Source organism: Anopheles merus, chromosome X (genome assembly GCF_017562075.2).
Source record: "Anopheles merus strain MAF chromosome X, AmerM5.1, whole genome shotgun sequence".
NCBI lineage: Eukaryota > Metazoa > Arthropoda > Insecta > Diptera > Culicidae > Anopheles > Anopheles merus.
Window position 1 is genome coordinate 7,009,603 of NC_054081.1, and position 24,552 is coordinate 7,034,154.

The 24,552-nt window shown below is 50.7% G+C and overlaps 1 protein-coding gene across 2 annotated transcripts; it reads right to left on the bottom strand.

Annotated features, from left to right (window-relative positions):
- Positions 1-558: 558 nt before the first annotated feature.
- On the bottom strand, positions 559-23,520 carry LOC121592068 (splicing factor, arginine/serine-rich 19-like). Of its 2 annotated transcripts, XR_006004632.1 has the most exons (6): positions 22,214-23,520; positions 7,976-8,964; positions 3,956-6,025; positions 1,951-2,850; positions 1,239-1,731; positions 560-1,168 (listed from the first exon to the last, which is right to left on the bottom strand). XR_006004632.1 is itself a non-coding variant. In XM_041913337.1 (5 exons), exons 2-5 carry the CDS (start codon positions 8,810-8,812, stop codon positions 1,345-1,347), a joined length of 4,194 nt encoding a protein of 1,397 aa, XP_041769271.1. In that variant the 5' UTR covers positions 8,813-8,964; positions 22,214-23,520; the 3' UTR covers positions 559-1,344. The 2 variants fall into 2 exon arrangements, 1 of the variants encoding a protein (XP_041769271.1); XM_041913337.1 differs by having other exon boundaries at positions 559-1,731.
- Positions 23,521-24,552: the final 1,032 nt, after the last annotated feature.

Here is a 24,552-nt window from a genome sequence, read left to right on the forward strand (position 1 = left end):
CAGGGATTCATGAATCTTTAGAGATCTATGATTTTCAAAATAATGAATTTGCGCGATTCCACCAAACCGACCGTCTCCCCGTAGCAAAACAAACTTTTCGACTGCGTGGACTTGCCAAAAAGTCTGGAAAGCCTGTATAGGTTGGCATGATCACGTAGGTTGTTACGCTAAAAAGAAGAATAATAAATCTTTGGAGATGTATGAATCTCATGAGAATCCCGAGATTAGTGAATCTTTCAAGATATATAAAGTTTTTGACATGCATCTTTCGAAATTCATGAATCTTTGCAACCGAGATTAAGATTCATCGAATCATTTTAAAGATTCATTCGGATTCAAAAATCTGAATCAGATTTACTCAACACTATGATGTATTGGTGTTAGGACCAGTATGGGTTTTGTTTTGGATTTAGGTCTCTTTAGGGGTCGTCATAAGTACATCATTTGCACTGGGTTTCGACGCCATTATTTCGGCATACTCTTTGGAATAAGAGCTCTTTGAAATCGAGTTGCACAGCCCTGTAATCTGGCCAAGTCCACTAGTTACGTTAAAAGAAAAAGAAAACACAACCCACAAACACGAAGTTAGGTTCAATGTAACGCACATTGGAACATTTTATTTGACGAATGAATAATTGATTAGTAATGATTGGAGGGGGGAAAGACGCTAGAAACTAAATAACGTAACCCAAGCGATCCGAGCAAGAATCGGTACAACATAACCCGGTCGGCCCGGGGACCGATCGGTTACACTGTGCTGCTTAATGTGTTTGCTAAAAGTCTACAATAACGGTCTAACGCGTGCTCTGGCCGCGTGCAATTAACTTAAACGTGGTACGGGTACACTAGAGACGTAAAACAAAACAGAGGCTTAACATCTAGACAGAAACAAACAAACAAAAGAACGAAGGATTTAAAAGAAAAAAAAAAAACAAAAACAAAACTAAACAAATAGAGAGTAAAACGGGCTTTGCTTTCCTATTCTCGTCGCTCGCGCGAACCGTAAGGCCGGATGTGGCAGTAGTGCGGCCCCAGACAGAGGCAAGGTCCGGTAGCAGGGGTCTATACTGGCCACGGGAGAAAGCGGGCAAAGAAACCGTGGGACGCGGGATCGGGTCGGGTAACGCTAGGGCTGGGCGGCTCGGCTCGGGCACTTGCAAAACAGCGACTGTTTGGGGAAGGAATACGGACATGTGTTAGATCTTTGCCGGGCACGCTCGAACCTTCCAAGTACTTACCTGTTTGACTAGATGGCAATCGTGTGTAGTGTTGGTGGTGATGATGATAATGATGGTAATGGGTAGCGGTCTAGTCAGCTCAGACGACCCCTTCTGTGCGCACCAGCTACTTCTTCACGCCGTACGACTTGCTGCTCTTCGCCTGTATGATGCGCGAGATGTAGGGCGTGCGGGTGTCCACGTAACCCAGGCTGCTGCTGGTCTCACCATCGTCATCCTCATCGTCGTCGTTGTCGTCTTCGTTCTCGGCGCCGTATCGCCGTCGTCGGCCCGTCGCACCGTTGGGTAACACCTTTTCTAGCATCTCGTCTTCGCCGTCCAGCTCCTCGCCACCTTCCGGTGCGGCGCCGTGCCCCGTGCCGTTACTACGCTTGTACTGCCGCTCCATGCTGGCGAACTCCTTCTTGCGATACAGACCACCGCCCCCGCTGCGCCCGCTGGCACTCTGGTGCGGTAGACTGTCCCCGTCTGGGTCGGAGCGTTTCGTGTCACCCTGGGAGATAAGCACGAAATAGTTGGAATAAGAAGGTGTACGACATTAAACCACTAGCTCACTATGCGCTCCCGTAGTACAGTCGGCAAGCCGTACGATCCAACAACAACATTATGACCGTCATAGGTTCAACTCTCGTATGGAGAAAGTTCTTTTGTTGACTTGACGTCAAAGAAACATTCGAGAAGCAACGTGTTTGTGGGGGGGGGGGGTACCTACCGTCGAGTCCTGCTCGCCCTCACCATCATTCCCGGGATGGTCCGGATGGTTCTCCATCGAGAACAGCCGCAGCTGGTGCCGGATCGAAGCCTTCTCGCGCGCCCGCTTCTTCTGGAACTCCTCCTCGACGCGCCGCATCGCTTCCAGCTCGCTCAGCCGCATCGCCTCCTTGATTTCTGCCTCGCGCGACAGCTTCTCCGCCACCCGGCGCTTCTCGATCTGCCGGATCGTGCTCTGGAAGGTGAACCGATGGTTGCGCCGGTTCGTCAGCTTCACCGGGAACGCCTCAAACTCCCCACTGTGGTGTGGATTGGTACTCGCCGCCCCCGCCGCCATCGCACTAATCGGAACCGGATCTTGCAGATTCTCCTTATCGCTGTGGCCCCTGCTGCCCGTCGTCGCCCGGCTCGCCGGACCGCCATGCTGTGGTGCGACGGACGAGCCCGCCACCGCCGCTCGCTCCTGGTGCCGCTCGGTCGTCCCGTTCTGGTTGTGGTAGCTCTTCCGATTGTTGTTCTCGTCCTGCTTGCTGCCCTTGTCGGTGGTGGCGTGCAGCTTGGTCGGCTCCTTCGGCAGGTACATCATGTGCTTGCCGCTCACGAGATACCCGATCGAGCTGTGCTTGTGCTGCTGGGCCAGCGAGCCGAGCGAGGAGATGGCCGGCGCACCGTCGGTGGCGTCGCGATCGCGCCCATCCGGCAGCAGCTTGGACCGCTTATCCGCGCCACCGTTCGCAGAGGGTGTGCATCCCCCCACACCATTCGTTAGCTTCGTGTCGAGCCGGCCGAGGAACCAGTTGCTGTCGTTCGAATCGAGCTGCCCGCTGCTGTCGTCGCTCTTGAACGCGCCCGTCACCGACTTGCGGAACTTTTGCAAACTGTTGAACACGTGCTTTTCCACCTGCGATGGAGAGGGATAGCGTAACAATTAAATAAATCATTTGCTAAACATGCTTCCTAGTTACTGAATAAGAGTGACAGATTGAGCAAGTGAAGAAATCGATGACTCATTCCTCCGCACTCGATACCGACTAGCGAACTGAATCATGCAAAAGAGTGACTTGGAGTAAGTGAGTAGTCGGGGCACGGAGAAAAAAAAGAAGAATGGCATATGAAGCCAAAGTCTATAACAAAAAAAAAAAACAACGCCAATGAGCTGAATTTGGAGATGACAACTTTGGACAACAATTGGTTTCAACTTGTTTTTCCACCACTTTTACTCATGCTCTTGTTTGCTATCTGTCTATAAATATTTTTTTCTTCTTTTTGGTAACTAGCTGCTGTAACTAAACAATCATTGGCAAAAGATCGCTACAATAACATGCAGTGTGGATGAGAATATTCACTCAGTGATACAGTAATTTGAATCAGAATCAGAGACTGAAAGAGGCGAAAGAACTCCGTTGGAGCCGAAGCATCTCAAAAATATAAGAAGAGGAAGAAGAAGAAGAAGAATCAGAGACTATAGGTATGTTCAACTGTTCAGCTCACATGTTAAAGATAAAAAAGAAGAATCCTTTTACTACTTCTTAGTGATTCTTAATTTACTTTCGCTCAGCGCTAACTCGGGAACTAATCTCCCTGAATCAGTGTACATACGAATCTCAATTCCAAAACAAAAGTTTCATAGCAAACTCTTTGTGCGCAATTAGGTCCACCACACATTACAGGATTCAACTCACCTACTCAATCTCTTGCTCAGTGTGCAGTAGTGATAGGTAATCCGGAGTGGAATCGTGGATCAACTCCGACTCTTATGCGCAAAGAATGAATTTGACTCCGGATCATAATTCGATTCGACTCCAGATCAGTCTGGATAACTCAGGATCAGTCCGGATCACAATGCGATTCGACTCTAGATCACTCTGGATCAGTCCGGATCAGTCGGGATGCGTCTGATCCGCAATCGGAGTTGATTCGCTGATCGAGCAAAAGAGTTCAACTCGCCCAATAAAAAAAAAGTGCCCATCCCTAACCCATTCCCCCGCATTGACCAGGCCCCTTACCTTCTCATCCGCCGACTCGACGTTGTAGATGGAGAGATGGTTCTCCCTCGGCAGCGAAAGGCTAAACAGATGCCCCTTGCTAGAGTAGTCCGGCCGGCCGGCATCGGCTGCCAGCAGCCGGCGCGCTTCGCCCCCACTGCCCATCGTTCGGTCGTCCTCTCCGCCCCTCTCCTCCTCCTCCTCCTCCTCATCCTCCTGCTCGTCCTCCTCCTCGTCGTCGTCCTCGTCGTCCTCGTCCTCGTCCAGGTCCTGCTGGGGGGTCCACGGCATCAGCAGCAGCGCACTGGACGACCAGCCCCCGTTCGTTGCTGCGCCCCCTCCACCTCCGCCCCCACCGCCAGGTTTGTGCAGGCCCGGCGTGCCACTTTCCGGGCTGGTATCGCCGGCCCGCTCCGCCTTCCCCCGGCCCGCGAGCGGTGCGTCCTGCCCCAGGTCGGCCAGCATGCCCGCGTCGCCCGAGATGCCGCTGTCCCCGCTCTTGTTGTCCTGCAGGCCCGGCACGCCCGGCTCCCGGTACACCCGCTGGATGCGATCCTCCGGCACGTCCAGCTCCTGCTCGAGCCCCCGCAGGAAGTGTTTCTTCTCGCCGGCGCCACCCTCCACCACCGGCCCGCCTCCCGCCTCCCGGCAGAACTCGTCCTCGGTGGTGAGCAGCCGCCAGGCGGCGGCCGGGCTGAACCGCGGTATGTCGAACTGCTTCCGGGGCAGCGTCGGCCGCAGCTTGAGCGCGATCTCCTGCGCGTCCGCCTCGTCCCACGTGCTGCCGGCCGCCGTCGTCCGCACGTCCGCCTCGGACGACGCGACCGAGTCGGACGAGCGGAACCGGCTGCTGTTCAGCAGGCTGGCCGCGAACTGGTCGATCAGCTCCATCTGCGTGTGCCCGATGTGCTCCTCCTCCTCGGCCGACTCCCGCCCGTCCCGCCCGTCCCGGCTCTCCTGCTGCTGCTGGCTCGGTCGGGCGTCCCGCTCGCTGTCGTCGCTATCGTCGACCCGCGACTCGGCCATGAACGGGACCGTGGGCCGGTTGGCCGTTTGGCCGGTGAACCGGCGCGGCACGTCCTGCGGCTCGCGATCGTCCCGCATGCCGAAGTAGAAGCTCGTCTTGGGCGGTGGCGGCGGCGGCGGCGGTGTCGCCGGCGGTGGCGAGTCCCGTGGCGTATCGTGCGGCTTCGGTTCCGCGTCCTTCGCCGGCTCCACGTTGATCACGAGCGCGTTCGCCGTGTGCTTGGCCTTCGTGGGGGTCGAGTTGCCAGCCGGGCCGGGCAGAAGGGAAAACCGGGAGCCTGCCGGCTGGGCAGGCTTCGCCTGCGGCGGTGCAGCGACCGCCGGGCCCGTTTTCCGTCTCGTCGCCAGCTGCAGCTCCTTCTGGAAGTCCGTAATGGCGGCGGCCGCCGCCGACGACTGTTTGCGTTGCGCCTCGGCCAGTGCCAGCTTGCGCTGGTAGCTTTCCGCCGGCGTGCCAACCTGCTGCCGCGGCTTCACGTCCACCCGGCCGGCGGGCCCGCCGGCCGACGGTTTGCCGGTGTTCGGTGGCCCGTTCTGCTCCAGGTAGCTCTTGACGAGCGACTTCCGGCGCGAGAGCGGCGGCGACATGGTCGGCTTGGCGGCCGGCCGTGCCTCGGCCTCCCGCTGCCGCTCGAGCCCCAGCAGCCCAGCGTCGAACGTTTTCTCCCGCCGGAAGAACGAGGTCGGATTCGGGCGCGGCGAGATGTGCTCCAGCGCGCTGCCCAGCTTCTCGTCGTCTGGCGCCGGGCCGCAATCGGGGCGCTGGTGTGGGCCGGCCGCGCGCATAAAGCTACCGCCGGCCGGTACCGCCGCCCCTGCCGCCGGCGGCCCGTTCTTGCCGGGGAACATCTTGGCGTCGGACGCTTCCGGCAGCTTCGCGATCGTGGGCGCTTTCTTCGTCTCGGCGCGCGTCTTGAAGAGGCGCAGCTTGCGCGTCGCCGCCACGTTGAAGCTGGACCCGTCGCTCGACGAGGGCAGGGTGGAGGTGCCGTTGTTGCCGTCCGGTTTGCGCATCGGCGAGTAGGCGATGATGCGCTGCCGGTCCGCATCCTTGCTGGCGTCGCGCTGCAAATAAGAAAAATGGTCGAATCAAAATTTGCAGTGTGCATCGGTGGGGTGAGGGGGGGGAGGGGAAGAGGGGTTAATGGCGTGCTCTCGTGTGAGCCCCCGCCGGGCGATTAGGTTTAATCTCTAATCGCACACTTTCTTTTCTGTTGTGCACCGTTTGCAAGAGCGCACGCACGGGAAAAGAAAAAGCGGATCCCAGCGGAAACGGGAACGGTGGGACGGAAGTGTCGTCCGACGTGTACGCGCATGCGATTGTGATTGCGCACTGCTTCAAATTGGGACGGGATGAGCCGTGGAAATTTTTTACCTATTATTTTTATCATTATTTTATAAATAGCTGACGAAGCACAAGCAAAACGGCGCTTAGAGCCTTTCACCTTAAAAATTGATCAATTTATGAATCACATGTTCCCCTTTATGTTCCTGGCCCTTGTATCGAGCATGCAACATTCACTAACCTTTAGTGCCAGCAATTGAATTTGGAGTTTTTGGAGCTAATGTGTTGCATTTTGAGCCTCGCCTTAGGCTTCAAAACCGACCTAAAGCATCTTAATGCGTGATAAGAAGTGATAGTGTAGTATTGTATGATAGTGTTCTATTTTACAATCCTCAGCAACCAGTTTCATCGGTATCACGTGCACGATTCAAACGAGGTTCGTGTCTTGTTGCATCCAAAGTCTCCAAAGTAAGCCATGCAAGAGCCAAACTTTATTTATTTGGCCAAACTTTATATTGTTAATACTTCAAAACGAAAGTTGAACGCACTTCCAAGACAAAAGCTCTCAACCAGGGGCGGATTAAGCAGAACGCAAACTAAGCGGCCGTGTGGTGCCCCGAGCAATTAAATCCATCACCCAGCTCACAAGAAAATTTGAAAATTGAAATTATTCTCTGGTTTAGAATTTCTCATACAACTGCTCGCACGACAGTTCAGAAAGGCCTACATTCATGCGACCGCTTATGACCTACACTCGTGTTAATCCGCCACTGCTCGCAACTACACACCCCTACGTATTCTGCAAACAGGGGTTCGTGTTCTGTTGCATCAAAAGTCTCCAAATTAAGCCAGCAAGGCAGAGAGCCTATAATTTTTGCTTTGTTGATCAAAATTTATATTTTGATTACTTTGAAAGGAAAGTTAAATGCATATCTAAGACACTATCTCTCAACTACACAACACAACTATGTCTTATGAAAAAAGGGGTTCGTGTCCTGTTACATCAAGTCATTTTCTCCAATAATTTGGAATGGTATGAAAGTTGGCATCATTTTTATCAGACGAGAGGCAATGAAGGGTCCAGACTAGTTATGGGTAAAGTTGAAAAAAATCCAGCGTCGACTCCACTTCGAATCCGATAATTTCGGAATCGATTCCGGAAACTCCAAATCCTCTGAAGCCGTCCGAAATCGCTCGGAGTCGTCTGGAGTCATCTGGAGTCGTATCGAGTTGTCCGGAGTCATCCTGAGCAGTCCAGAATCGGCCTTCAAAACAAAGTCCTGTATATGAAGTGCACGCCCCAAAAAACACAAAAACACGAGGAAATGAAATGCCTGACCACAAGCACATTGCACCGGACGGCTCCGATTCCAATCAATTCCAATCGATTCTGGACGATTCTGAATGACTCCGACTCTAGCCGACTTCGACTTCGGACGACTCCGGCTGACTCTGGACAACTCCGAACGACTCCGCATGACTCCAGACGACTTCGATCCAGATGACTTCGACTCGTGGCGGAACTAGTAGTTACCCTTTTTCTGGAGTCGGAGTTGGATTGGAGTTGTGGGTGTACTCCAGAGAGCACACCACTAGTCCAGACAATCAGTATGCAACCTACGCAGCAACACATTCCCAGAGTAAGGACCATGCCGTTGTTTGCCTCGAGGGCAAACTCCTTAAATTCCCAATAGATCCTCCCCCCTAACAATAGTTCGATTTCCACTTACCTTCTCCATTACCGGCGGTACCGGCGCCTTCTTCTTGTTTTTGCCCTTCATTATCTTCGACTGTGCCATCTTGGGATTGCGGGACCCGCCCGGTGGCTCCGGGCCCGGTCCACTCCTTGGCAGCAGGGACAGCCGCAGGTCCGGCTCGGACCCGAACCGCTTCCGCTGGTTGAGCGCCTCGGTCGCGCTACCGCCGGCAGTGCCGTTCGGTTCACCGTACCGAGTGGCGGTCTGCCGACCACCGGCCCCCCTTTCCGGCGGTCCGCGTCCACCGCCGTCCTCATCGTGGCCGTACTGTGGCGCGTGTCCGTTGCGCGTCAGCCGACCGGCACCACCTCCAGCGAGACCGGGCGGCATCAGGTTGAGCTGGGTGCGGGAGCGCTGCATCAGCATGCTTCTGGCCGGCTGCAGCGAGCTCAGCTCCAGCTCCTCGTCGCACTCGCTGAAGCTGGCCGGGTGCTGCTGCTGGTGCTGCTGGTACGTTGGCGACGAGATGCTTTTCGAGCGCTGGAGCGCCTGGTTGTTCTTGCTGATCGTGCCGCCGGCGTGCAGGATGCTACCGTTGTTGGTCGACCGTAGCTTCGCCACCTTGCCCGGGATGTCCGGCAGCACCTTGATCTGCTGCTGGAGCGGGTCGTGATCGCGCGGTCCAACGCCACCGCCACCGCCGGGCCGCCGGTGATGGTCGCGCTGGTACGAGTCCATCCAGGAGGCGGCCATGCCCGACTCGCCGCGCATCGCATCGTGGTACCGCTGGTGATGGTGATGATAGCCCGGATGATGATGGTACCCCTCCTCGTACCCGGACAACCCGCTCATACTGCCCGAGTTGCCCATCGCGTCTAGCTGGCGAACTGTACTACTGCTGCTGCTGCTGTGGTTGCTTGGTCCCGCGCTACTAGCTTCGACGGTGTACGCAGCTCAGCGTGGTCGATTGTCTGGTGCAGTCCCACCGACCCGACGAACATATGTCATCGCTGACGGACGCTCTGTGAAAGTGAAAGCCGGGAGAGGAAAACGGAGTTAGCAGTTAGCGTATGCGTGTGCAAACGTACAGGTGGCAAACGGCACGCACACTGCCAAACAATGGCGTGGTGTGTGTACGGTACTGTGAGAGAAATGGGAGATACCAGTGTAGATGCCGCTGTACGGTGTCGGTACCTGTATTCAAGATAGGGGGGCGCTGGAAATTGGATCTTCAATTTAATTCTGTTGAGTTTTGCTTTGCCGTTAATCCCGCTAATCTCGCAAGAATCTCGCCGACCCATCAGAACACTGTGCAAAACCCTTTCGGTGAGAACTGGGCCGTCTGCGTTCGCTTTTTGCTCCAACGCTTTTCGGAGCCCAAACTCGCCCCTACGGTAATCGGGAAGAGATTAAGACACTAACCCGGGAGCTCAATTTCACTGCCGGAGGTTGGTTGCGAATTAGGTCGTCGGCACGGCACAGCCTAGCCGGCTCATGCATATATGCAGATGGGTGTACGACCCTGTTCGAACTCTTATCTCGCTGGCAGAGCTAACGGGGCTGGTGGCTTATCCCCGCAGCTTCAAATCGGTACCATTGTGTTTTCCTCCTGCTCTCTCTCTCTCTGTCTTCTGCGTGCGCTTTCAGAAGCAAAGCTCAAAACACCGCAGGTACGAAATTCAGTGCCAGATCACAATTCAACGTGACGTCGCGGTTAGTCACACATGAAGATGGAGCAGGTAGCCTGCGCGCGTACACACCGTACCGTCTGTCACATCTGTCCGACGCAAATCTCGTCCGTGCGATTATCGTTTTCGCCCAGGGACCGATCCCAAAACCCCTCTGCGCTAGCAGGTTTGCTCCAATTTCTCCCAGGCGTGCTCTCTCTGTCTCTATCTCACCTCCGATTCGGAGGTGTCTGGCAGTCTGAGGCGTACAACGCAACGGCACTGCCTTGATGCCGAAGGTGAACACAGTTACCATCGCACGGGTCACCACCGTGCCGCAACGCTATCCTCCCACCTCGTTCGCACACATTCAGAAGGCGATTGTTCAACAAAAACAAAACTAAACCAGGATGACTAGGGGGAAGCAGGCTACTTGCGCGAGATAATCGGAGCGATACAGCGTGAAAAATGTGCGGCTTTGTGACGGCTGTGTGAGAAACTCTGAGCCTGCTAAAGTTACTAACCACGAACGGGGCGCCACTAATTGAACTAAAAAGGGTACGCACCCCCGCTCCGGCTCCAGGGTTTGGTCCATTTATTTTTATTTTTTTCGGAGATGACAACTTCCGCAACCGAGGCCACACCTTGCTGTGTGTTGGGACACGGGAGGGTGATGTGTCTTTTTTTTTTTTTTTTTTTTTTTTGAAGAAAACACAATTGAAACACTTAATTCAATTGCCAGGCGGGAACTGTTAAGCGGCAGTGGCCCTGGCTACCATCTCAAGATCTCTCTCACTCACGGCAATAGAGCACTTAGCGATGGTTGGCACGTAAGATAGTGACCGAATTCATCATGACGCGGCGTTCCCCCTCACTTTGGAGCAGCCAACCCCTAGCGACAATCTCCTATGCTGCCTCGAGACCGGATCCGGGGAAGGTAGAATTTGCATTTAGCGCGCATCGTAAATTGTCAGCAACCGGGTGAGGTTTGTTGATCGAACAATGGGTCCAGCATACTAAATTGGTACCCGTTAATGGTGAAGCTATGACCTGGCCACACGTGTGTGTGTGTGTGGCCGAGACCGATCGAGATGGATTTTCGTGGTGCATTGAGATGAAGGAAGCAATAGAGAAATTTCGCTCCAATTGTACTTTCACTCTTTTACGCACTGTGCCCGCTACATACACACACAAACACATGTGCCGGCACACGTGAAGGTGGCCAAGGTGTCGCCTTTCTTTAACCCGGCTAGGAAAGTTTGTGTGTGTGTGTGTGTGTGTGTGTGTGTGTGTGCGTTTTTTTATGTTGCCGAACGGGCAAATTTGGTTTCCTACCACCAAAGCTTTGGGTACGTGAGCACGGGGAGGGCGGGTGTCGCACGGTGTGCCGGGCGACAATCGGAGCTGCGAAAGTGAGATTAATCACCCCAGGCGCCAGATGTATTCGGGGGGGGGGGGAGAAATCCATCAGAAAATCACCACGTTGCGCTTGATTTGTACGTAGACGACGAACCTCGCCCAAAACGAAAGGGGCGCAAGATGTTTAGGGGGAACCGGGAGCAGCTGGAGGAGGTGTAGAGTGGATTCCGGACCAAATGGGAGGCATTGGAATTATTGGAACTACCAAACGTTCCTCAAATCACGTGTTTAAGCTATCGTTATCGATGAACACACATCAGGATTATGACATATAGCCTTAGTAGCTGGTCCTAAACTAGAGAGGTTTGCAGTAAAACATAACCACGGATTAGTTGCGGAGGTACCAGGAAGCTGGACTCCGTTTACCGAACCGGGATACAATCTCGAAAAGAGAAGAATAAGAAGAAGAAGAAAAGACATCAGGATTTAAAAGTCATTTCTCAATTTCCAAAGTATTCCTCCAGCTTACTTGCCACTGCTCCCATCTACAAATCCACAATGTCAACTGTCATATCTAGACGTGAAAGTAGGAGTGATGAAATAAAAGCTGTTAAAAACCAGAGTTATGAAACAACAAACAACGCTGTCTTTTTTTTGTTTCGGCTTACAATCAAGACGTAAACTCCCATCTCTCTCTGAAGCATAATATCTGGACGCCGATCACACGTATTCTCTATGAGTTATACGCATTACAGTGTATAGGCCCAAATACCTTCCCAGTATCGCTGTTGCTCCAGCCCGGCAACCCAGTAAAGCGACGAACCCCGGGAGTCAGCCAAATGTCAGGCAAACCACCACTGCCACTATCACTGATTAGCGATGCTATCTGCTGTGCATAATGAATACAGATCTTGGATTACGTCTCCAAGACTCTCTACTAATTTCAAACCAAAAAGAGACAGAGAGATAGAGAGAGATAAAAGAAGAAGAAGAAGAAACCCCCATCCAAAATCCAACTTTCTTTTACAGTGCGATCCTGGGGACGCGGAAAACAAAACCACACTGTTTTCTTGATTTCTGTTTCCTCCAGCCGGCGGTACAATAAATTCCCTCCAAAATGAGCACCACCTCACTTCAAAGATTACCATCTTCCCTTTGGAGTAGGCTCTCCAGATTGGTAAAGAATTTTAATTAATCTCGCACCCCTATTTCCCTTCCGGGTTTGGGTTTGGGTGTGTGATGCACTTTTAACGTCTCGGTCACACATTAGCCTTTCCTCGCTTAGTGGCGGTAGCCTCCGGAGTAACGTCAGAGGATGCTGGGTGGATATATAAGGGGGGGGGGGGGAGGAGGACACACCATCGCCGTCGGGCACGAGCCCCAGCCCAAAACAATCACAGCCCGCGCGGTCAAACATTAACACATTAAGCGCGGGCCGCGGCAACGTTTACTTTCCACTTATCATTGTTGAGGTAGTGGGACCGAAAACACATTTCGGCGACGTTTGGGATGCTGTAACGCCCGAAAAACACACACACACACACACACACAACTTTCACTCCTTCGGAGTAGGACCACATGGAAGGTGTGCGGATCGGAGCGGGATGGAAATGGATGGAAATGGAAAAAACACATACACACACACACACGTCCACCAGATTTCCAACGATATTGGATTGGGGCCGGTGTCGAATGCGCGAATAGTATCGAACCATTGCCGACGGAGGTGACTTTCTTCGTTCGATTGGGGAAAGTTTTACATAACCCCTGTCACTTTCGGTGTCCGTATGTCTCTCCCTCTTTCGCCATTCGCTCGAAAGCAAGAAGAAAAGGAAGAAGAAGAAGAAGAAGAACACATTCGGCCATCATCGGCCGATCGAGGATATCGTAATGATTTATTGATACCCCATACGGTAGTATGATGGGATATGGCCGTTACGGTGGTGGTTTGATTGTTGTAAAAACGTCCCCATTATCCCAGGCGACCGGGTGTGGGAGGAGCGGGTAGCCTTCCCAAGCGCTTTTGCTTGATTTCACCAAGCCCGCCGAGCCGGGAGAAACGGGAAAGTTAAGAAATGTGACTAAATCCCAGCCGAAGCGAGTGGACCGTTTCGTAACGCTCGTCGCAGGAGCGCACAGGTGCTTATGGGGATCCACCGGGTGCCACCGGGCGAAAGGAGTCATGCTCGTCATCCTCAACGTTGTGATTTTTTTTCTCCTGCTACTTCTGCTGCTGTTGCTGTTGTTTTGGGCATCGCAAGTTGTCCCGCGCGACACCGCTCGGGGAACCAGTTTTTGTCGTCCGCACAAAACCGTAGAGGGTGCAGAAATGGTATTACTTTCTACCCGCCACATCGGCCACGGGATTACATGCGAAAACGGTCCTCCTCTTTATCATCTGGCCGGCCATTTCTCCAGCTCGTTTGATCGTCCCGGGTCAACCTGTTAGGTTACACAAGGGCTGAGGCGGCCTGAGATGGCCGCGCGAGTGTGCGAGGTTGTTTTTTTTTTTTCGTTGCTTGCTGCCTGCATCATCAAACGACAATCCAACATCAATCAAAACGAAGATGCTGGAAGGGAAAGATGGATACCGGCGAAAGTCCACGCACACACACACACACACACACACACATATACGCGCGCCGATCTCACCAAACATTGCTCGCGTGCCAGAGGGGTTTTGCGCGCTCGGTTCGCGTAGGACAACGCGGTAACTCATCCCGAACGGATCCATCTTGCAGGCAAACACACATACACACATTGGAGTTGGGATGGCTTGGGAGGGGGTGCACGAAAAAAAGCGAGCGGAAACACTTTTACTTTCCAGCAGGCATCGAGGTGCGCGCGCGCGCCCGCTGCTTGTCGAGTTCAAACAAACAAACAATGAAGATTAATCACGAGTGTGAAAGGCGAAACTTGCAACCTGACTACGTGCAGGAATGTGACAAGCCGGCACACAAACAAGCGAAGCCCAACAAAGCGGGATACGCGACACAAGGACCTACAAAGGGGGGGGGGGGGGGGGGCGAGGTTTGGGGTGGAAAATGGGAAGCACTTTATGGTCAAAGCGCACGCATCGCTGTGGTGCACTGCAATGTGCATGGGAAGATAAGCATTTGCCTGCTGCCCGCAGCGAGCCCCCGGGAGGAGAGGGACGATGTACAAATGTTGTGTTTGGTTGGTGTAATATTATTATTTTCTCTAGCCTCTGCCCGCGTGCCCAATCGCTTTGCTTGGTTGGCGTTGGTGATATCTGCAAACACGGCAGAGCTACAGGTCGCGTAGGCTTTCGGCGAGCCATTCAAATCGCGCAGGCCATGCATCTACGCCATGCATTGCAATTTATCTGGGAACGTGTGTCATCTATTGTTGGACATCACTTTAGGATGGTTTTGGACGGTCACTAGCCTCAGTGGATGAAACATTGGAACGAATTATCATATTCTGGACATTCCGAAAACTCAACCAATGATGTCATGGAGTTGTACTTCTTCAGAAATGCCTTTCCAGATTTCTCTTAAGGCCAACTCTGTAATTGATACATCTGAAATCCTCCAGAGATAAAGTTGGATTAGGCAAATCTCGTCTCATTTCATTACAACCAGTCAGATGTGTTGATATCTCAAACATTTATGTCTATATCTGCATGCACATCGCAGTCCATGCAGATGGGAACTAATTGTAAAGCAACGCAGTACAAGTGATGAAACTCTTTGGTGCTATCAGAATCTTGAGAAAAAGAGTTAATAACAAAAATTCAAAAACATTCATCATGCGCAGCGTTACAAGTTATCCTATCTTCTGAATTGCTCCGAATTATCGACGGAGATCATATATCTCCAAGTGACAAGGCACCAAAATTTTGAAGTTTTAATCATTTAAAATGCCCAACAGCCATTGGATTTGGTGTCAAAAACAACGCTGTCCAATCAGCTTGCTCTCTTCCTGCGCTGACGCAACGGTAAAGCGAATGAGCTAATGATCCAAAACTAATCGGCCGATAGCAGTACCGTGAAGAAATAGAGTCGTTGACAATAGTAGCCGTAGGTCGCATTGCTTGAAGGCGTTGTATCACAATTCTGATAAAGACATTAAAGCAATTGGAGTGACTAGTGCGGCAGTCTTTTTTATCCGTAAATTGATTTAAATCAGTGAGTTTTGGGGTTGATATGTGTGAGAAATTATATTCCAGACATAATTTTTGTGACAAATCTCTCCCTCGGCAAGATTTCCTGATGCTTACAGATCTATCTACCGCTATACGGCAGCTTATAGATAGGCTGACTTCCACTCCATGCATAGCATATGGATCCGACCCGGCACCACAGAGCATAGGAATTCGAAAACACTATCCTAACATCCCCAATGCCCCAATGTGCACCCCGATCATTTTGGGAGAAGGGCCACACAGCACCGTTTCACTTTCGGCATTCACCCGGACGAGGAAAGGTTCGAATAAAAAAAAATAAACAACGACATATCCCGCCGCAGGCCAATCCGGAACCATTACCTCTCACCCCTGTGCTGTTGTGCCTTTCCGCTCTCCATTGCGATCCAGCATTTACGATCGAAGGCCCGTAACATCCCGGCGAAGGCTTTTGGGGAGGGAAAAGCAGGCACAAAACTACCCCTCCCCGGGGTACCGCTAAGGCAGAGTCCGCTGAATATTTATGAGGCTGGGCTGACTGTTTTATGTGCTTCTTTTTATTTTATTTTTGCCTGTAATTGTTAAGATGCTGTCACGCGCTCCCGGATCATGGGCTCGGTTCGGGTGCACGCTGGTCAGCGACCCCGCACAATCAGAAGCCAGCGAGACGATGAGAGAGAGAGAGAGAGAGAGAGAGAGAGAGAGAGAGAGAGAGAGAGAAAGAGGGTTGAGCGAGTCCCCCGTCGCAAGACTCCGAAATGAGGTTTTATATAACGTGCTTCGGTGCTTCTTAAAGATGTAGCAGTAGCTCCGAACTCTTCCCGGGCACCCTCGGACGACATTATTATCAATCAGCTTCAGCTGCAGGTGGGCGGATGGGTGGCACGCATAGCGTGCGCTGTTTTGCTCAGCCCTGCGTCTGTGGCTATAGCTCACGCACGCACGCACGCACGCCAGGCCTATGTTTAACAGCGTTTTATTTTAGCATTTTGCAGCTGGGAACCTGGCGCACGCCAGCTGAGTGGTGTGTTTCAAGCTGGCCAACTTTCAAGCGCCAATCCGCCCCTCCGCCCCCTCGGCCCAATCCCCTATAATGTCAATGACAAATGGGCTGGAAAATGTGGTGCAAACAATTTCATTTCGCTCGCCCGTTGCACCATTTCCCCCCCCCCCCCCTAGCGGCAAATTTCTGCTACCAACAAACATGATGAAGAGTAATCTTTTTTTTAATGTTTGCATCAACAACAGCGCAACGTGCGAATGGTCCGGTTCCGGTCGGTTCCGCACTGCTTGCGCACTATGATCGACATTGATGGTCAGCGTTGAGAAAACGGGCCCAAGCTCTCATCCTAGATGCTTGCCGCACCGAGTCGGCGAAATGGCCGGTGCTGCCTTGATAAGCTGCGAGGGTGCGGAAGAGTTAATATCGGCACTATCGAACGGGGTTAAGGTTCTTAATATCTGCGCTGGCGTCCGCATTTAATCCCTGCACTGTCGGTATAATGATGGCTCGTCAATCCAATCGCACCGTCACACTTTCCTACCCACTCACGTACATCATCTCACGCTTCAGCGTCTCTAGGTTTGTTTTGTTTGCGGATGTGTGCTGGTCTACGAAACGAGGGAAATTTAAATATCTGGACATCTTTCAGCTACAATGTACCCTGGTGTGAAGATATTGATGCCCTGGCGTGCGACTAAACTGACTCGATCTCTTTTCAGGTATCTTCAATGGGCTGATTCTATTTACTTTACTTTCCGATGCGAGGATCTTCAGGAGACGCAACGTAAACAACACAATTCAATATCCGGCCATGTTTGGATATTGAATGTAGTGCTGGAGATATTGAACAATATGTCTCCTCCATTTCCATACAGCTCTTTTGATAATTTTCACAAGAGGCATAGCAAAAGATGTCAACATCTGGACGAGTCTTAAATGTACTTCTGCAGACAATGATGTCTGCCGTATGTATTTCTCTGTAGTAGCTCCAACATCCGCAATAGGCTTTAGGTTTATGGTAGTGATTCTACATATTTTGTTTTCTGATATGAGGATCTTCAATGTCTGGAGTTGTCTCAATACAACGTACAGCTGGAAGTATTGGAAACTGAAGTACGAGATTTTTCTTCTGTATTTCTCTGAAGTAATTCCAATATCCACAGTAGGCTTTAGGTTTATGGTAGTGATTCTATATATTTTGATTTCTGATGTGAGGATCTTCAATGTCTGAAGTTGTCCCAATACAACGTACAGCTGGAGATATTGGAAACTGAAGTACGAGATATTTCTTCAGTAATTCCAATACAGTTTAAGGTACTGTAGAGATGTATGGGATCTGTTTGGTTACGTCTTATTGCAACTAGACACTCCCACTTTGCACTGCACTTCAAAGCCAGAGTGTATTATGCTAGAGAGAATGCTATGAAGCGCAAGAAAATACCTCTTGCTGGTGACTAAAAGCACCGTAAGTGTTGATTGAATTACTTGTACACAAACAAAACAACATTCTGTCCAACCAAGTGCATGCATCAATGCACTTTTTTTCGCCTGCTGATGTACAAGACGATGTGCGGCTCGGGACGAATGGTGGCAAGCGCACCTTGGAATGCAATCGCCGTCCGCGCGCAAGCCCCCCCCCCCCCCTCGCGAAGTGCCGCGGACACGAAAAGATGGACGCGTTTCATCATCGGCCTCGTCAGCGCGTCAGCATTTTTTCCCAGCCCGCGCACCAGCCAGCGAAAGTTTACCAGGCCGAGACGGACAGCAAGCAAAACAGCGCTGCGCGGCAAGCGAGCCCCAGTTTTCGAGCAAAATCCGATGCCGACGTTGTTACGGCTGTGCTTGGCTGCCAACGGGCCTCACACCAACCAGTGCCCAGGCCCAATGGACGATTGCCCCGCAGGACCCACACCACTCTCCGGCTTCTAGTGTCTGTGTGTGTGTGTGTGGGTCTGATGTTGTTGTTTTTTTGTTTGGAATGAAGGCATCGATTCGGAGTTTCAATCCCCCCAAGCCGCCCGCTCGGGTCTTGCGGTTTTGTAAGAACGTTAGGCAACGGTGGCGGGCGCGCTGACGTTGGTGAATTCTGCGACATGGTGTGCCGGTGTGTGTATGTGTGTGTGTTCCAAGCTCGCCACGCATCAATGGATGGGCCCCCCCGAAAGAGTGGGAGCAACAGCCATAACAACAACGGCAAAGGTGGCAACACTCCGCATGAGAACGGGAGTGTGTCGACATATTGTGAGGACGTTGTTATTGCACGCCGCAGCCGAATAAACGCGACGTGCGAAACCAGCGCCAAGATAAGGCGCTTTGCAACGCTAGGAACGATTCTAACCAGTTCCCCTGTTCCCGAACCGTACACGCCTTCGAAACGAATCGCGTGGAACGGTACCCAGTGGCGCAATATGTTTCACAGCTCACACTCGGACCCGATAAAGGTCTGAGCCTGGCGGGGGTAGTTGGAAGCATATTGGTTTATTGTGCGGTTTGAGTGGCGAAACATTTGGATGTTTTCGAGGAATTAAGCTACCGTAGCTTTCGGAACGAATATCTAACACCAACACGGTAGCCCTCAACAGCAAGACGACTGAAGGAGTCGTCACTGGAATCTAGTTCGATTATTTAAGGTCTGGCAAATTTAGAGGACGTCTCATGGTCGTTTGACAAACTGTTGGGCAACTGAAACAAAGATCACGAGAGGAAATCGTATCATACACTTATGCCACCTGTATCCTTCAAGGCTTGTAGTATCACAAAAATAATTTGATCACCGAATCCTACATATTTCAATTCTTAGAATTCTCTGTCCCTCCGTTGGGATTCGAACCTCGAGCGCCCCAAAGAACTGATATAGCAATAGCGTCTATCCACTGCACCACCGAGATGATTCGAGATTTTTGCATTCTCATTGAAATATCAAGCAAGCACTCATCATCATCCGTTTGATTGATCAGAAACATTTGGCTAGAAACTAGGTTTGCTAAGAAATTTATTTAAAAGCTCGTTCAATTACCTAATAGTACTTTTCAAAAGAGATTGAATTACCTTTGGCTACACAATCAATAGCATCATGAGTGTGTCTGGAAATATGATTTGTTTGCGTTCAACTGTACCCGTGCCCCAATTGCCATAGTCTTCCCTTGCCAGAAAAGCCAGTATCGAAATTAAGGTTGAGCACCATTTACCCACAAGCAAAAACAATAACAAATGTTGATGGATTTGTTGATACCTTAAGTCCGCCTGAGTCGATACATTTCAGTTCAATCAAATCCGTTGCATCATGGTTTAACGAAAACATCAACATTTGTTCTCAAATTATTGCTCAACGCCTGAAGGGTAGCAGCTTCTTTTTGGTAACCCAAACAAAATCGACAGCTTCGTTAGAGAGGAGAGGAAAAACACAGATGATTCACACCTTTTCACTCCGACAGCAAAACAAGACGATCGCGCCCGTTTATGACCCGTTATTAAACCGCCCAAACGCGTGCTGTCAACCGTTCGGGCAGCCGAAAAGCTGGAAGGAAGCCGTCAATCATGTTTTAGGGGTTGCTTATCACACCGAACTTAGGCGGGCATCTAGAAGCCTTCGGTTGTCCTCACGCTCAGACTAGGCCAGCTGGACAGGTAGGACACAAACGCACGCGGTAGCTTATCAGCCCGACTATGGCTTGCGTTATCTTGCGCATCAGCAAACAGGGGCAGGGTCGACACGTTGTGTTTGACTGATTTCATAGAATATGTTCTTAGCGTATCTTGTTTGCCCCCCTCTCATACTGACACGACATTAAAACGCTTCTTATGCAGCACTACACCAGTACACGGTGCACTACTGCGCAGAGCGGTGAAGAAGCCCACTTGCCATCGTTACATGAAGAACTGGGGTGTAGAGCAGCAGCAAACTCAACAAAACTTAATGGCCATTAACAGTTACAGAGATATGTGTTGATTTGTTGCTGTTGCTGTTGCTTCTTTCTTCTCGCTGCCAGAAACAGTTGTTGACCCGACCCCCAGCAGACCCGGCCCCGGGGTGAGGGGGTACTCTGGCGATCTCTCGAACACCGCTACACAACAATCCTACCTCTCTCGCGAGTTGCAGGTTTGTGTTGCGTTTTTTTTTCTTCGTTAACTTCACTTCACCTTACTTGATCGAGTACGAGGAGCGTGTACATACAGTGCTGGTCAAAATAGTAGTACTGTAAGAACATAAGGCACAAGGTTCGAATTGATGCATTCCAGAACTTTGGAGAAAATGAAACATATTGAAACTCAATGTTTGCGCCGTAGGTTGCTCGTTATCGTTCTAAGAATATTTGTGTTTACTAAAACGACTTTTATAGATACAATCACTGACAATCCGTAAAAAGAAGAGAACATGAATCCGTACCCATTGCATGTTAAAATCTTCACCAAACTTAAAAAACTAATGTTGTAAATTGAAGAAACAATCTAATTACTGGATTTAGAAATTATTTTTACAACATCGTAGCCTCGTATGAACAATCATAAGTACTGCTTGACGGAGGCTAGAAGTTGACTCAAACATAAATTAAATCAGTAGGTATGCAAATGCGAATATCCGTCCTAGCTTCTAGCTGAAATTCCAATACTTTTGAGGAGATGAAAGATTTGCAATTCTTAAAAGCTTTTTGGAACCAGTTTCTGGTAGGCAATAGGAGAATATCCCGTTGTAAGCTCCGTGCTGAAAAGAAGTATTTCCAAAATCTTTGACGACGAAACTCGTTGCGAGCTCTTTGATGAAGCTTACACGGTTTTCCAGGAGTTCTCATAGCTGTGGGACACTTAATGCAATGGGAATTTGACTCTACATATATATTGTACAAATCTAATAGGAATTTACAAGGAGTCTGTCCAAAAAGGGTGCCTAGAGTCCAATTTCCATGTGAGGTTCACTTCCAGTAGGAAAGAGTCAAGGAAGTGTCCCACGACTATGAGAACCCTTGGAAAACCCTATCTTATTGGATTATTAGTGAACAATACAGTAGTAATGCTATTTTTCGGAATCCAAATCCGAATCCAAAAAGTCGCAAAAAGTACCACACAACAGCGTGTGTACGTTTTCAAATTTGGCAACCTTTGTTTGGCAATTAACGTTCGGTTGAAACCTACTGTGCTGAACACAACTGTACATATACCTGTTTGTGTATGTGTGTGTGTGTGTACGTTTGCGTGGAGGTACGAGGGCTTTTCTTTTTCTCTGCTGATGTTTCCATTTTAATAAGATACTTTACCGCACACCTTTCTTACCGAGAGTCTCTTGCTTTTGCCGAATCTCTCTCTTTCTCTCTTTCTCTCTCTCTCTCTCTGTACGTTTTCTATCGCTGTATCGCATCTCTCGTTCTCGCTTCCTCTTACCCGCTCTAGGAGTTTGCAATTAATTTACGGCAGATTAAGAACGTGCTTAATGGGTTGAAGACCCATTAACTGATTCTTTCCGTTTTCGTGTAAGGGTTGTACATATACCCCCGCACTCTTCTTGTGCGGAATGCGGCCAGCACGGCAGGAGAGACAACACTCCACCACACAGACAGACACAAACACACATGCATCCGACAAGAGAATGAAAATTGGTGGAACACAAAATAGTAGCAGCAGCAGAAAACTGCCAACGGCGGCAGGCAGAAAATTAGAAACAAAGGCCCATCGGCCAAAAGAGTTCCGGGGGGAGCGAGCGGGCGGTGGAAAGCTTTGCGATCCGAAGTCAAAAGAAAAGCTCTGCACTGCCTCGCCTGCGTCGCGGTGCTGCTCAGGCTGCGATGAAAAGTGTCTTGGGGAGGGTTGACTTTGCCATGTTTTTTTTTGTTATTATATGTGCAATATATTTTTTGTTTTGTAATTTATTTATTTCTATACTACCATCCGGTATTTACTGCAACAACAAAAATGGTTCACGCGACGAGGAAAAAAAACCAATGTATCAGGGAGTTTTCACTGCTCCGTTGCCATCTACCGTTGCATATCGGCAAAGAAGCGTGGTCATGTGGATACATCAAGTGCCTTCCAATGTGTGTGTGTTTAGTAAAGAAAGAAAACCCCGACCACCGTAAGACAAGAGTCTTGCACCAAAAACTTACCCGATTGTTGGAGAGGCTGCTGGTGCTGCTCGCTTGTCGCTCTTGGTGTTTCTTTCGCTGGTGGCGCCCCAAAACCACCCCACCCGAGCTGAACTGTGCGATTACTCGGTATGGTGAATTGACTCCAGCGGTCGTTGAATGGTGATAACGGCTGATCTGTGTAGTGTGCGGGGGTTGATTGGTTCGGTTTGCGCTACTGTCCGCGCACGTTTGCGCACTTGCACGTGCAACAATTTGAAGCTTTTGCTGCCGCTGCAGCACAATCTTCCTTCTTTCCCCCTTTTTTTTTTCTTCGAGCTCACAATGGAACAGGTGTAAACACGGTTTTGCTGCACACTTACAGTTTTGCGGTACAAGTGAACGAGAGATTTCTTGCGCTTAAAACAGAGAGAGAGAGACACCCCTCCGGGGGGGAGATTTCTTAAGTCGATCTTCACACGCTACATTAATCTCTTTCCACAAACACACACACACACACGCACACCGCGAGCTCCAAAAAGAAAAACAACAAACCACTCACACGAAAAGCATTCTCCTTCCTTCCCGCCCGTGGAGTGTTGCTTCGATGCGCGGCCAGGTACTTGACACCGAAAAGGCGACGCGAAGAAAACCAAAACAAAGCAACGACGGGTGTAATGGTTTATTGACGAGAGGACACACACACACACACACACACACACACACACATCGGCCGATCTGCTTTTTTCCTTCCGGGCACGCTCACTGCAGCAGCCAGCAGCCCACCGAGCGGACACACACACGGTTGGGGCGGCGTCGGGCGCACCTTGAGAACATAACGGCGGTTTTGCGGCAAACGATCGTTCTGTCGGGCCGCGTGGTAACGGGGCTGAATGCGTTTGTGTGCAGGCAGGCAGACACACACACACATACACACACAGCAAACGCGAGGAAAAACGCTCGTTGCACACGTGTAAGCTGCAAAAGCCTTCCTTCTCGGACACAGCCACACAGAAAGATGAGCCACGATAAGGTGATAAGGTAGCTAAGGCGGTGGTGGGAAGAAGGTTTACGTTCAGATTTGGCTTAAAACGGGCCTTGGAGCACATGAAGCTATTCCGGCCCAAAGTTTCTAGCTAAACTAAGCAGAGCCACAGCAGAGGCGCTCAAGAAAAAGAGCCTAATGCCACGACCGGGCCCTTCCCCACACGATGAGGTTTCAGGTGGCTGACTCAACACAACTCCACACGAGAGAGAGAGAGAGAGAGAGCGTACACACAAACAAACAAAAACTGCTGCGCGTTGTTGTGCGCCCGCGCTAGCCGAGCAAGTAGTGCTCGCGTACGTAGTGCCAGTGCGTAACTGAGGACCACGCGGTAGAGAAAAGCCCGGGCACGGCGGCACAAGATCGCTGGCACAAGACCTCCCCCCCCCCCCACATTACTCGCCACCGTCGTCGTCGTCGTCGTCGTCGTCGTCGTGGTCGTCTTCGGGTGTGGTGGGGATGTGGCTCACAGACAGTGCGGCATTCTACACTACCAGCGCTGCAACCGGGGCCGCTCGATGATAGATCCGCACACCTCCCGCAACCTTTCCCGCGTCCCGCTCAATAAGCGACAAACTTTTACTGCTGTTGGTGGCCTCGCAGCATCTCCTCCAATCAGGTGCTTTGTTTTTATTCGAATGGTGGGTGGGGGGGGGGGGAGGGTGAGGTGGTGATTATGGTGGATTTTGGTGGCTCTTGCTTTTCTTGTGGTGGCGGTACAACAGAGGGTAGGGGTTTCTCGCTTGTGGCACCGCGCAGCTCACCGGAGCAAAAGCCAGTGCCAGTGGTGCTGAACCCCTTTGCCTGATTGAAGTTGATTGAAATTGTATTAGAATTAAAATTAAAATGTTCTATGACAAAAATGACCTTCTGGTGGATTGGTTATCGTTCACGTTTCGTTTTCACATTGCGAATCCATCTTCTGTTTCATAGCCATGATCCAATGCTCAAAGGTATACATGTTGCCGGATGACCTCTTCATAACTTGTTGGGTCTGGTAACTGGGAAGAAATGATATTATAGGCAGTACTGGAAAATGTCATGAGCATCACGAGATCTTCACTAACGAAAACAATGAACATTCATGATAGCCTGCTCATTGCTGATACTCAATGAAAAAGCGTCATGACATGCCGAATACGACATGCGTGTACTTTAGTCAACCGCAATACTCTGACTCACAAGCTAAGCTTAATGCCGTCACATGAATAATCATGACTTTTTTCTGGCTGTGAACAGTGTCATCAACACTAATGACTGAAACGAATCTCCAATCAGCTCACGTACACAACTGAGATGATCAGATGTGAGACTCAAACAGTTGGTGCACCAATCA

What these genes read in the sequence shown, in the direction of transcription:
- LOC121592068 (XM_041913337.1), bottom strand. Translation starts at nt 8,812, where the DNA reads ATGGGCAACTCGGGCAGTATGAGCGGGTTGTCCGGGTACGAGGAGGGG. An exon ending in TCGAGTCGGCGGATGAGAAG is followed by an intron (nt 2,851 to 3,955) that starts GTAAGGGGCCTG and finishes TCTCCATCGCAG; the next exon opens with GTGGAAAAGCACGTGTTCAA. An exon ending in AGGGCGAGCAGGACTCGACG is followed by an intron (nt 1,732 to 1,950) that starts GTAGGTACCCCC and finishes CTTATCTCCCAG; the next exon opens with GGTGACACGAAACGCTCCGA.